General features: G+C 45.9%; 1 protein-coding gene across 4 annotated transcripts in view; it reads left to right on the forward strand.

The window, feature by feature from the left end:
• The first annotated feature begins 698 nt into the window (after window positions 1-698).
• Window positions 699-13,473, forward strand: part of MTMR1 (myotubularin related protein 1) — a 66,008-nt gene continuing 53,233 nt past the window's right edge. For 3 of the 4 annotated variants that reach the window (XM_075941092.1, XM_075941094.1, XM_075941093.1), the window contains exons 1-2: window positions 699-968; window positions 8,961-9,066. In XM_075941092.1, the coding sequence (XP_075797207.1) occupies window positions 841-968; window positions 8,961-9,066 (234 nt within the window). In that variant the 5' untranslated portion in view covers window positions 699-840. The remainder of the gene's footprint in view (window positions 969-8,960; window positions 9,067-13,473) is intronic. The other variant, XM_075941095.1, reaches the window with a different exon arrangement.

Here is a 13,473-nt window from a genome sequence, read left to right on the forward strand (position 1 = left end):
CTAAAGCGTGGTATACTTCCCCTCCACAATAGCAAAAGGATCAAAGTAAAAAAACCCATCTTTTGGGTTGTCATCCAGCTGTACCACATTCCTCAAACTCCCCATAGTTAAAACTCGCTGACATGTTGGGAGGAGGCTACAGTAGAAATAATAAAAAGCCTGTGGACTATCCCTTCCAGGGGGAGGTTAGTTACATTACAAAATAAATCCTCTTCTGAAAGTGAGATACATGACCACGCGGAGAGGGGTTTCTCTCCAAACACAAAGGAGCCTGTTTCCTTTCCTAATCCGATCCCTGCATTCCAAGGGAAGTGCTGAAGCCCTCTCTGGTGGGTACCCGGCCTGAGGGCAGTGCTGCTGTGCTAGCCCAGTGCTTCCCACACTTTTTGGCATCACCGCCCCTTTTTGATTTCTGAACCCCCCCCCCCCAAAATAGCAGCAACACTTGTTGAGCAAAAAAGGGGGGGGGGGACAGCAAAGCTGGATGGGGGCGGGCTGGGTCGCCTGGCGCCCCCCTGGAGTTTCTTGACCCCCCCTTTGGAACCCCACGTTCTCCCCCCTCAGGCGGGGCGTGCCGCCTCCCTGCCCCGTGGGGGGCCCAGTCCGGCTCGGCGAGGCCAAGCCCCCGCCCCAGGCCTGCCCGGCTGCGCGCCCTCAGCTCGCGGGGGGGCGTTGGACACGGAGGGGGGGCTCCCCCCTGCGAGGCCAGGCTCCGGCGGCCCCGTGTGAGGGGAGGGGGGGCGTCCGGGCCGCTCCCCGCCCTCTGGGCGCCGCGGAGGCCTGTGGGTAAGCGCCGCCGCCAGGTGACAGTTCCTGGGCCCGGCGGATCGCGGCGGGGCGATGGAGCGGCCGGCGGCGGGGCCGGCCCTGGAGGGCCTCGGCGGGGCGGCCCGCAGGTCCGTGCGGCCGGCAGGGCCGGGGGGCGCCGCCGCGGGCCCCCGCCAGCCCAGCGTGGAGACCTTGGACAGGTGGGTGAGCAGCCCCCCCGCGACCCGCCCGCAGCTCCCCCGGCTCCTCCCCCGCGCTGGGCTCCTGGGGCGGCTCCTTCCCCTCAGCGGCCCGGGCGGGGTAGCGCCTAGAGACGACCCCCCCCCCCGCCAGTCAGTGCAGAGGTGGTGGGGTCTCCTCATGGGGGGGGGGGTTCTGTGGGGCGAGCGAGGGGCCCGGCGTCACCTCCCCCCCCCCGACTGTGGGGACCCCCTTCCCGCAGGGGCGCTCGATATCGGTGAGGCGCGAGGAGGCGACCCTCCTGAATTCTTATCGGTTACCCCCCTGTTCCGGCGGTAGAGCCCGCGGGCTCCGGCCCCGCTCCGGAGGGGCCCCCCGTCGTGCTGATGGAGGTGCCAGGCGGGAGCTGGTCCCAGCGGGGAGCCGGTTCAAAAACCAGCTCCCCTCCGGGACCGGCTGCCTGTCGCCCTGCGCGGCTGCCTCGGATGCAGCGGCAGCAGCGCACGGTGGTAGCAATCTCTGTCCAGCGGGAGGGGAGAGCTGAACTCCTGGATCTGGCGTGTGCCGGAACTGACTCCGGTTGCCTGGCTCCTAATATACTTTAAATGCAGAGCCGCAGCGGGGGTAGGTCTGGGACCCAGCTTGAGCCAAGACTAAGCCAGACTGCTGACCAGCCTGCTGAAAAATGTACTGATGGGGGAGGGGGGAAATGCATGTAGTCTATAGCATTAACCGATAAGGTTTTGCTTATCAGTTAATCGACTACACTGTTACATCCCTACTTCCGGGACAGGGTCATTTTGCGAATGGCGCTTGCCTACCTAGAATGTACAGGATGTGCCGATTGAACCGTAGCAGCGCTTTGATTGGATGCAGAGGGAACACACAGCTCTCACAGACTATGCTGTGTGCAATCAGCACACGCCTGACTTCATGTGCCCTTGCTTTACGGGCTTGTAGCTTTAGTAATACATGTAGGAAAAACCTACATGGCTAGAAACCGATGGAATCTGACAACCTTGTGCATGATCAGTGATAAACAAAATGTCTCATGGGCCGCACGTAGAACCCTGATGGGCTGCATACAGCCTGTGGGCCACTGGTTGTCCACCATTGGCAAAGCTTTAGTGGGTAAAATCCACTTTAGCAGATGCATGTGAAGAAGTGGGTTTTCGCCCACGAAAGCTCATGCTCAAATAAATCTGTTCATTTTTAAGGTGCCACAGGACATTTTGTTGTTTTTGCCAAATGATTGAAACTGTTGTTTTACACCACTGTAGCTTTATGCAGTGCTCCGTGCAGCAGGTTGCATTTGTGACATAAATGTGGAGATTGGAATTGTAACCTCAAACAAATGGAAAACTATCCAATTTGAGTGATGTACTTCATGCCTTAAAAAATGGGGGAAAATTATTACATAACTTACCTTAGGTAAGTGATATCTGAGAGAGCTTTTAAAAGCTCTAATACATATGCATGCTACATCAATATGAACAAATCTAGTATGCACAAACTGATAGGTAACCTTATGGGAGCCGTGTGAGTAGCTGGAATCAAGCAAAAAAAAAAAAAAAAAAAAAAAGCCCCCCAAACCAATAATTGCTTTGTGTTGGTTTTACGCTGTGGTAATGGTTGTCTCTCTTTTTCTTCTCCTTCCACCTTGACACATGCTTGATGGGCTTGGAATTGCAGGCAAGACTGATTTCTGGATAAAATACAGTAGTGGATTGCTTGAGATCAGACTGTTTTGTGAAGTGCATGTTGTTTGTGTTAAATTAGCAGTGTTTTATTTACATAGGGGAAGTGAGAAGCATCTTCTTTTTTTTCAGGCACTTATACATTTCTTCCCAATATGTTTTTGGGTTGAAGTTCCTCCCGCTTCTATCTTACCAAAGAAGAATTTTCTTGCAAATGTAACATTTCCTTTATCAGTTAGCATTATCAGAACATGTGAGGAAATTATCTTTTAACTGTTTAGGATGGCAATTTGGGATTTAGATAATTCAAAAGTTGGTTATTTAAAAATATTTACCTATAGTGTTCAAAGTAATTTTGTTTAGAAATACAAAGATAATTATATTCCTTTGATACTAGAGTGAGGCTGGGAGAAGGCATGTTATGCATATGTGAAGAACAGTATCGTGGTACCAATAGTGAACCTTGCAGTTCCTGGCATTAAGAGGGGAGGCTTTTATGTACAACTGCTTGAATATCAAAGCAAGCCTTGACTGTGCTTGTAGAGCGTCTCCTCCCTCCTGTCATAGCAACATTCAGCATTGCTATGATTCATAAGAGTATAAGAACGGCCATACTGGTCAGACGAGTGGTTTGTCTAGCTCAGTATCCTGTTCTCTGCTAGTAGCCAATGCCAGATACGTCTGAGGGAATGAACAGAACAGTTAATCATCAAGTAATTTATCCTGTGCCACCCATTCCCAGCTTCAGCATGCTTTTACAGTCATGCCCATCCTGGGTAATAGCTATCGATGGATCTATCTTCTTTGAACCTATCTAAGGTTTGTGGGGTTTTTTTTGTTTTTTTTTAAACCCTCTTCTAGTTTTGGCCTTTACAACATCTTCTGACAAAGAGTTTCACAGGTTGACTGTGTGTTGTGTAAAGAAATATTTCCTTTTGTTTGTTTTAAATGTGCTGTCTGCCCATTAATTTATTTGGTGACCCCAGTTCTTAAATTATGAAGAGTAAATAACACTTTATTTATTTATTTATTTTATTCCAGTCATGATTTTATAGACCTCTGCCATATCCCCATTAGTTGTCTCTTTCCAAGCTGAAACATCCCAACCTTATTAATCTCTCCTGGTATGGAAGCTGTGTCATACCCCTAATAATTAGGCGCTTTTCTGTACCTTTGCAAATTCCAGTATATTTTTACAGGCCCTGATCCTGATGAACACTGAGTGTCTACAACCTGTTTACATTTTCAGGATTTTTTTAAATATAGAACCCATGGCATGGTATCTAAGGGTGCTAAAAAATTAGACCTTGATTCTGTAATGGGTGTCGTGCAGGCAAATGTCATTGCAGGAACATGGTCTTGGGGAGTACAAAAACTCAGAGCAATAAAATTTCCCTCGCTCCATTTTTCTGAGTCAAAAGAATGTGTGTAGGACTGACACTATAATAATTACCACAGGTACTACACATCACAGACCATGCATGCCAACAATAACTGTGACCTCATTCATTTTCTTTTCTGTACGCTCCCCTGTGCTGAACTACCATTTCCTAACAGAATAGTTGTGGATATTGGGTGTAGTGAAGAGTTTTGCTGGGAGTAGATAATTTAGTAACAGGGATGATGAAAAGGAAGGATTTTCAGGGACATCTGTGAGGGCAGGGTCATTGTTATAATTTGTGTTCACAGTGTACAGTAGTTGTAATAGTAGGGTGTGCCCCCCCCCCCCGTTGGTGAAGGAAAAGATGGCATGTGCTGTTATGTGGCATAACTTTTCCTTGATTTTTGTATTTGAGTCAGGTATGTGGTGAAGTGGTTAACATTAATTCACGTCTTCATTGTGAATGTAAAATCCCATTTAATAGGCTACCCAGTTAATCGATTAAAGCAGGGCAAGTGAGGGGGCCGGTGGAGCGGCAGGCCAGGGAGTCCTGCCAGTAGGGGCTGCTTTAGCATCCCAGTTAAAGCGGCCCCTGCCTGCGGAGTGCCCTGGTAAACCTCAGACAGCGGCTGCTCCAGCTCCTTGGACAGGGAGCTGCTACAGCCCCACTGGTTAACCTTAACGGGTTACATCACCCATCAAGGGTGACGCTTACTGGTTAAACTTTCACATCCTTAGTTTTTATAGATTGATTTCCTTTTTTTTTTAATGGTTAAGTGTGGGTTTGTTTCTGTGTCAGAGTTGAAGAAGGGAACCTGTGCAGTGGGTATACATTTAGCTGCTGATCAGAGATGTGAAAGTGTGACCGTGTACACGTTTAACCATTGAGCCTGGGCTCAACAGTTAACCTTCATGGTTACTTGCAGGCTCCTGGTATGGGATTTGCATCAACTATTCGATTAGTCGATAAGGGCACCTCCACCTTTGAAATGTAGCAAGATCTCTCTGACAGAGGCAGCAAGGAGAGGCAGCAATGCGGGGTGAAACGACTAGTAAAATCAGCTAAGGCACGTCTAGACTTGCTTTCACTTTCGAAAGAAGATATGCAAATTCGCATTGAATTTGCATATCTTCTTCCGATCTCTTTTTCGAAAGAGGTTCTTTTGAAAAAGAAAGTAGTCTAGGCACGGTTCTTCCGAGAAAAAAAGCCCTTTTTTTGAAAGAACCGTTCTTAAAAAAATGAGGTTTACATGGTTCTTTCAAAAAAGGGTTTCTTTTCTTGAAAGAACCGCGTCTAGACTACTTTCTTTTTCGAAAGAACCTCTTTCGAAAAAGCGATTGAAAGAAGATATGCAAATGTGGTGCGAATTTGCAGATCTTCTTTTGAAAGTGAAAGCAAGTCTAGACATGCCCCTACTTGACTAGTCACTTACTTCCCCAGAACAAAGTTTGTGCATTGGCTGCTGTTTTGCACAAATTATCACCTACAATCCATTTTTTACACAATCCTTAAGGGATGTTAACTTTAGTTTAATCAACTAATCGATTAGTCAATGGAATTTCCATTGACTAGTCGATAAGCAGGGAGGTGCAGCGGGTTTAGCTCTTAATACATTTAAAAAGCAGAAGTTCAGTGGGGGGAGACGGACCTGGCATGAGCCGGGTCAGCTGATTCCCGGCTCGTGCTCAGTCCCAGATGCTGCACCACTGATTTTTAAATGTATTAAGAGCCTGCCACTCTTAATATATTTAAAAGGCCAGTGTGCAGTGGAGGGGACCCGACGTCAGCCAGGAATCAGCTGTCCCAGCTTGTGCCAGCCCCCCCCCCCCCCCCCCATGCTTCTACTTTTTAAAAAGCAGAGGTGCAACATCTGGAACTTGGTGTGAGCTGGGAATCAGCTGATTCCTGGTTTGTGTTCGGTCCCCACTACCCCCTCGCCTCCCCCCCCCGCCTGTCCTGCCCCTCGCAGAAATGGTGCTTGGGGAAACTGGCTTTTAAGCCGGCTCCCCCTAGCACCAGCTTCTACTCCCCTCCTTGCTGCCTCTGATAGATGCCTGAAAACCAGAGATTGTGAGGAGAAACATCAGAAATTTCACAGGTTAAAGAGAGAGGGCCAGTGGATGAGATCAAAGAGACAGTTGAGCAAAGGAGAGAGGAATATTACCATTAAGTGGACTTGTAGCTAAAAATTCATAAACTTTCTCTGTTCCCAAAAATGTGGATAAAGGTCTCTACAAAGGACACAAATGAAACTAAAATCCAGTTCAAGACTAAGTACGGTAAAAGAGACTTCTCTGAAGCAGGAATCTAATTGATTTTTAATAATGAAACCATATTTTATGAAGTGGTGCTGTTTAAAGTTTAGGCATCAAGAGGGAGAATTAATAGAATGCAGGACTAAAAATTAGTCAGTGGTCTTCCACTTCAGATACGTAGCATGCTTATTTTCACCCAGCACCTCTTGAAACCCATATGCTGTTTCTTACTATGGCACAGTGCAATTAATGAGTGAAAGGCTTAAGTGGTATCTTGTGCTCTTGATAAACAATTTGTCACACCCCCTCAAATCCCAGTTATACCTGTTTGTGCCATCTACATTTGTGACTTATTAGTCATTCACTTGAGCATTATGGGAGTATCCCCAAATTCAGAATTAGCTTATGTTTGATCAATATATACTATTTTAAAATTAACTTATTGCAACACAATCTGTGATTGTATTGCCGTGCTTGGAGCACGGACAATAGAACAGTGTGGAGCATCCTATTATTTAAGACATGATTCAGTACCCGCTGGATTGACGGGGTCGATTTATCATGTCTAGTATAGATACTGTAAATCGACTGCCAAACGCTCTCCAGTTAACTCCAGTACTTCACCAAAACAAGAAGAGTAAGTAGGGATGTAAGCGACTAGTCAATTCTCTACTTGACTACTCGCTTCTCCCCTCCCTTGCTGCCTCTGTATTTTAACATCCCTAATTCATATATTTCTCTTTAAGGCCATGAAAATAATTTATTTTGAGCAAGTGTTTTCAGGATCTTTTCAGAGGCAGCAAGAGGGTGGAGCAGGAGCCAGTGCTGGAGGGTGCTGTCTTAAAAGCTGGTTCCCATCAGCATCATCTTCACAGGGTGTGGGGAGGCAGAGGCGCGGTTGTCTGAGAACCGACGCAAACCGAGGCTGACCTATCCCCGCTGTGGCTCTGAATTTTAAATGTAGTAAGAATCAGGCGGCTCTTACTACATTTAAAATGCAGACATGCAGCGGTCCAGGACTTGGTGCAAGCCAGGTCTGCTCAGTCCTGGCTCCCGTCAGGTCTGGGACCTATCCCTGCTGCAGCTCTACAGTTTAAATTCAGGAGAAAAATGTTCTGTTTGCCTGGAAATGGATGACAGGAGAGGGATCACGTGATGATTACCTGTTGTGTTCCCTCCCTCTGGGGCACCTGGTATTGGCCACTGTCAGCAGACAGGATACTGGGCTAGATGGACCTTTGGTCTGACCCAGTATGGCTGATCTTATGTTCTTATGAGGAGCTGGGCTGTCTGTGCACCTGGCTCCTACTACATTTAAACTGCAGAACCTCAGCGGGCGTAGCTCTTAGACCCTGCCTCCCTTAACGACTAATTGTGTAGTTGATACAAATTGTATTAACTACATGATTATTCAGTTACCCACTTCTTAACATCCTTCATAGTAAGTCGAATTGACGGGCGAGCATCATCTATCGACTTACTGTGGTGCATTATTCATGTAGCTGAAGTCGCTTAACTTAGGTCAATGGTCTGAGGAAGTATAGACAAGGCCTCACTCCTCCATGCCATCACCTGGCACTCAGAAACATACTAAAATAGACCTAGGACACTTAAAATTGGCTGGTGTCAAATTACAGTATCTCTTCCCCAGTCTCAATATTTATTAGTCTGTGAACTTCGCCAGTATTTACTGTCCCTGTCCCATTCACATGTTGTATTAGTCCAGATTAGTGACATTCTGCTACAGACTTGCCTGATGCAGTATCTTGCAGGAGATACTGGAGTCTTGTGTCCTTGCTAAACCACAAAGTTCAGGAATGCGAAATGGATCTCCCAGCCATTAGCAAATGCAAAAAAGGAGATATAGGTAGGTAGAAAATTCCCTTGAAGAAGAGTTATATATTTTTTCTTATTATTTTAGAGGTGTTTCCTTAGAGAATATTTGATTTCCTTTTAAATGACCGTCTTAGAATGGCATCTATCTCTTAGATGGGCTTTATCTAAATAATAGTGTCACATATATGAAATTCTTGAAATCACTTAGGTCCTGAAAACACTTGCCCAAAATAAATTATTTTCATGGCCTTAAGGAGAAATATATGAATTGGGGATGTTAAAATGCATTTAATTAAGTAATCGTGTACACAGTTACACACAGGGCGGCAGTTGGCTCCCTGCACGGGCTGGCTCCTGCCTGTTGCCTCCCCCCCCCCCCCCCCGCGCTGATGCCTCTGTATCAGAGGCAGAAGCAGGAGTGAGAGGGAGACAGGCGACTCAGCTTTTAAGCCAGCTCCTTGCACATTCTTGGAGCCTGCCCAGGCTCATCAGTTGACTGTGTACACAGTTACACTTTCATATCCCTAATATGAATATTCTTAAAACTATCTGATGAAAGAATAAAGATCTTCATGTCCTCAAGTCTCTGAGCATTTTTGTAGATTAACAGTTGCACATCTGAATCAAAATTAATGGTAAATTCCCACAGAATTGAATTCTTCCGTGTAATCTGATCGGAAAACGATTGTACCGTGTTCTTGAAGAGTTTTTGGTAATGTCACTAGTGTTGGTACACTTGTTTATTGGTTGTGTTTGTGTGTAATTACATGTTCTCATCACTTCCTCAACGTAAGGTAGTAATCATTGCTAAACACTCTGAAATACTTATTTTGTTCTTGTAGCCCTACAGGATCCCATGTTGAATGGTGTAAACAGCTCATAGCTGCAACCATTTCTAGTCAGATTTCAGGTTCTGTGCCAACAGACAGTGTATCCAGAGACTACAGGGTAAGTGGCATTTATCATTTTTGGAATACAGACATCATTTTTCAGCCTGTTGAAATGGCTGCATAGGAAATGTCTTTCTATTTTGATTTATCTGCATGGCAAACACTTGAGTGGCTCCTTGAGAGTCTAATGTCAGTTCATAGTGAATACAGTGGTGCAAATATTTTCTTTGTATTTTATCTGTCATTTAGAGTAACATCACTCAGTTCTAAGGAACAAAAGTAGATAGAGAAAAGAAAGAAAACTTTGAAGGTGGTGTATTTGAAGGTAGTGTGAGGTTTTTTTTCTTTCGTTTTGATGTTTATGTAGAAATTTTCTGGAAAATTAGGTTATTTTTTAATTATAGGAATCAAACATTTTTTTTCTTGGTTTGGAATCTTGTCTATGCACCATGCGCTCAGGAGAAATAATTAAGCTATGTGGACTTTACAGAAATTCAATATACAGGCAGTCCCCGGGTTACGTACAAGATAGGGACTGTAGGTTTGTTCTTAAGTTGAATCTGTATGTAAGTCGGAACTGGCGTCCAGATTCAGCCGCTGCTGAAACTGATCAGTTTCAACAGTGGCTGAATCTGGACGCCAGTTCTGACTTACATACAGATTCAACTTAAGAACCCCAGGCATCCCCAAGTCAGCTGCTGCTGAAACTGATCAGCGGCTGATTCCAGGAAGCCCGGGGCAGGGGCTTCCTGTAGTCAGCCACTGGTCATTTTCAGCAGCTGCTGACTAGGGGACACCTGGGGCAGAGCAGCTGGGGTGCTGCTGGGTTGGTCCAGTGGCACCCAGAGCGGCGCTACGGGACCAACCGGCAGCGCCCCAGCTGCTGTACCACAGGCGTCCGGAGCAAAGCCGCGGAGCACGGGGGCAGCGGGACAGCCCAGACGCGCCGTGGCTATCCTGCTGCCCTCGGGCTCCGTGGCTTTGCTCTGCTTTGCTCCCCGTCCCCCTGGTCTGCAGACCAGGGGGACGGGGAGCAAAGCGGCGGAACACGCGGGCAGCGGGACAGCCCAGACGCGCCGTGGCTATCCTGCTGCCCTCGGGCTCCGTGGCTTTGCTCTGCTCTGCTCTGCTCCCCGTCCCCCAGGTCTGCAGACCAGGGGGAGGGGGAGCAGAGCGGAGCAGAGCAGAGCGGCAGAACGCGCGGCCAGCTGACAGCCCAGACGCATCTGGGCTGTCAGCTGGCCGCGTGCTCCGCTCTGCTTCCCCCCCCCCCCCCATGGTTTGCAGACCAGGGGGAGAGGGAGCAGAGCGGAGCAGAGCAGAGCGGCAGAACGCGCGGCCAGCTGACAGCCCAGAAGCATCTGGGCTGTCAGCTGGCCGCGTGCTCCGCTCTGCTCCCCCCCCCCTGCAGATCAGGGGGAGGGGGAGCAGAGCGGAGCACAGCAGAGCGGCGGAACGCGCGGCCAGCTGACAGCCCAGACGCGTCTGGGCTGTCAGCTGGTCGCGTGCTCCGCTCTGCTCCCCCCCCCCTGCAGATCAGGGGGAGGGGAAGCAGAGCGGAGCACAGCAGAACGGCGGAACGCGCGGCCAGCTGACAGCCCAGACGCGTCTGGGCTGTCAGCTGGCTGCGCGTTCCGCCGCTCTGCTCCGCTCTGCTCCCCCTCCCCCTCCCCCTGGTCTGCAGACGGGGGGGGGGGGAGCAGAGCGGAGTGCGCGGCCAGCTGACAGCCGACAGCCCAGACGCGTCTGGGCTGTCAGCTGGCCGCGCGTTCCGCCGCCGCTTTGCTTCCTCTCCCTGGTCTGCTCGAGACCAGGGAGAGGAAGTGCCCCGTTCGTAACTGCGGATCCGACATAAGTCGGATCCGCGTAACTCGGGGACTGCCTGTAGTAACTTTAGTTAATCTTAAAGGAGTATATCTTCACCAGTGTGAAAAGAACATTTATCTGTTTTTACTTTTCTTTGTTTGTTTTGTGTGACAGTTTCACAATCTATGGTATGGTCCCTTACAAATCAAAACAGACTTTCTCTTGCTTGTTTTCTCTTCAAACAACATAAATGTCATTGAGACAAAGATTGTGTAATGTCTTAGCTTTGATTAGAATCTTTGGGATTTTTCTCTTCCTTACTTCCCGTTCATGAGCTCTTCTGTTTCCCCTACATAGAACTGTAGGACTGGAAGAGACTCACAAGATAATCTAGTCCAGTCCCCTGCACTCATGATAGAACAAACTATTATTAAGAATAGTGTATATTAAATCTCTCTTGTACTGCAAACTGACACAAGTGTTACCTGTGCTTAAAGTCTAGAGTCTCTGGTAAGCCTGAGTCTTCCATGTGCTTGATATTCTCTTTCCTCCCTAGAGCTAAAACAAATGCAGTGTTCAAATAAATATTGTATCTTTTTCCTTTAAACTATAGTTAAATCTGCCAATGCTTTCTGGGTTTAAAAGGGTTTGAATGCTTTCTGCAGACAGCATATTTCCCTAACTTCTTTGACTGCGGGTCAAATTCGGCCTGATCTTGAAGATGAATCCACTAAATGTATTTGATCTGAGTCTATTTAAAACTTCACCTCACAGAGTTTGTCACTGTATTGGCACAGTCAGCAACTTGTACTTGGAAAAAGCTTAGCTCTTCTGTAGTCTGGCAGCTGAATTGCAAATGCTTGCTCTTGGTCAAGGCTGATGTCTTTGATAAAGCATTGTGGGAAACCTTGCACTACAGCTGTCTGTTGTATTTGCCCTGTAGATCAAGGACTTCATTTTAGCAGAATCCAAGTCTGCAAGTTTAGTGTTCAGTTCACCATTTGAGTTATTATGCATTCCTACAGAGCAGAACTAGATTTTTATTTTAAATAGCTGTGTTCTCTATTTTAGACTGTTCTTGCACATTACTTAAGAGTGGGAAAGTTTTGAAGCCTAAGGAGCAGCATTTCACTCCAGCTCATTCTTTGTCTTTTACAAATAAAAACAAGTTAAATCTGCACTCGCAATTTATAAACAACTAGGATTGCATTTAACATTTCATGTCTATGAAATGGAATGATCTAAACTCCCACATTTGCAAATCGCGTTGCAAAGTTTCTAATATTAAAATTTTATTTATACACAAGACTAATAATGCATAGTTGATTTTTAAAATCTAAGAGACTTTTGTAGGGTGTTTTCTAGTGCTGCTTTGGGAAAGGGTCTCCTTTGCATTAAAACCTTTTCTTCAGATGTTCAGTTCTACTGACATACTGCTTCCTGATTGCCATGGAAAATGTAAGGTTTTACATATATTCAGAAAATCAGTTGACTTTTAAATGTCACAGTTTTTAAAAAGAAAATGGGTGAACTTATTGTACGTGTAAGTGAAAAACTTTTTATTGCACCAACTAAAATCAAGTCCAGCATGAGCAGATGCTGAGCAAACTTCTCCACAGTTATAAAAGCATCCAGGTCATTAATTGCAACCTTTCTCTTCTGGTCTTGGGCAAACAATGCCATATAGCATTAATTTTTGTATAGTTTCTTTGAAGATGAGGCTATTGTGCTTGCTTTCTCCTCTGATCCAAGAAAAATATCAGGGAAACCTAACCCTTTTTGTCACATTTTTATATCCATTTTTATATAATACATTAGCATTTCTCATTTTGAAAATGGACACAGAGTCTTATAAGTAATGCAAAGCTAATTAAGTTTAGGCAGTAGAATATATATTTACCATTGTGCATTTATCTAATACATTTAAGTTATAATACTTACACAATAGGATGTATTGGCTTTGAAGTAATGATTTAAGGTGGTCAGCTAGAATGTGTATGTAAGCTGTTCAACATATTAAATAAAAAAGTTGGCCTAGATGGGTAAATGGAAGACAAAAGAGAATCCATGCGATTAAAATATAATAGTGCCTATAAAGCTTTCCATCTATAGGTATTACAGTGCCTTCAGAAGGTGGGTGAGCCTCAATATTATCCTCTTACAGAGGAGGAGGAAGCTGAGGTGGAGAATGGCACGCTCTCTGCTGGACCACACTGCATTGTGTGCCTTTTTAAATCTTGATTCACCTTTAAAGAAAGTAGCACATCAAAGAAACAATATAGATGGCTGAATTCTAAATTTGTGTTCAGAGTTGTTTGCTTATGCAGATTGGATATTTACTGTGTTTCCCCAATTTGTTTGGGCAGATTTTTGATCATGCACATTTAAAGTCAGTTTTTTGAAATGTGCCCCTAAGTTTTTTGCTTTAAATGGCTAGTACAAAAACTGACACTTAAAGCAGGAATATAATCCTGAGTTGCAATGCACTGTGGGTAGAACTTTTGTCTTCAAGGCTGAATAAAACTGTAAGCAAGAGAGAACAAACATACTCCTTTCTGAATTTCATTCATCTTGGCTAGTGGAAGTTCAGAAGAAGCTTTCAGATGGAGATTTAGTTTAAATATATACAGTTTGGAGCCATGGATGAGGATTGCTCAGA

This window comes from Pelodiscus sinensis, chromosome 13 (genome assembly GCF_049634645.1).
Source record: "Pelodiscus sinensis isolate JC-2024 chromosome 13, ASM4963464v1, whole genome shotgun sequence".
In the NCBI taxonomy this organism is placed as follows: Eukaryota; Metazoa; Chordata; order Testudines; family Trionychidae; genus Pelodiscus; species Pelodiscus sinensis.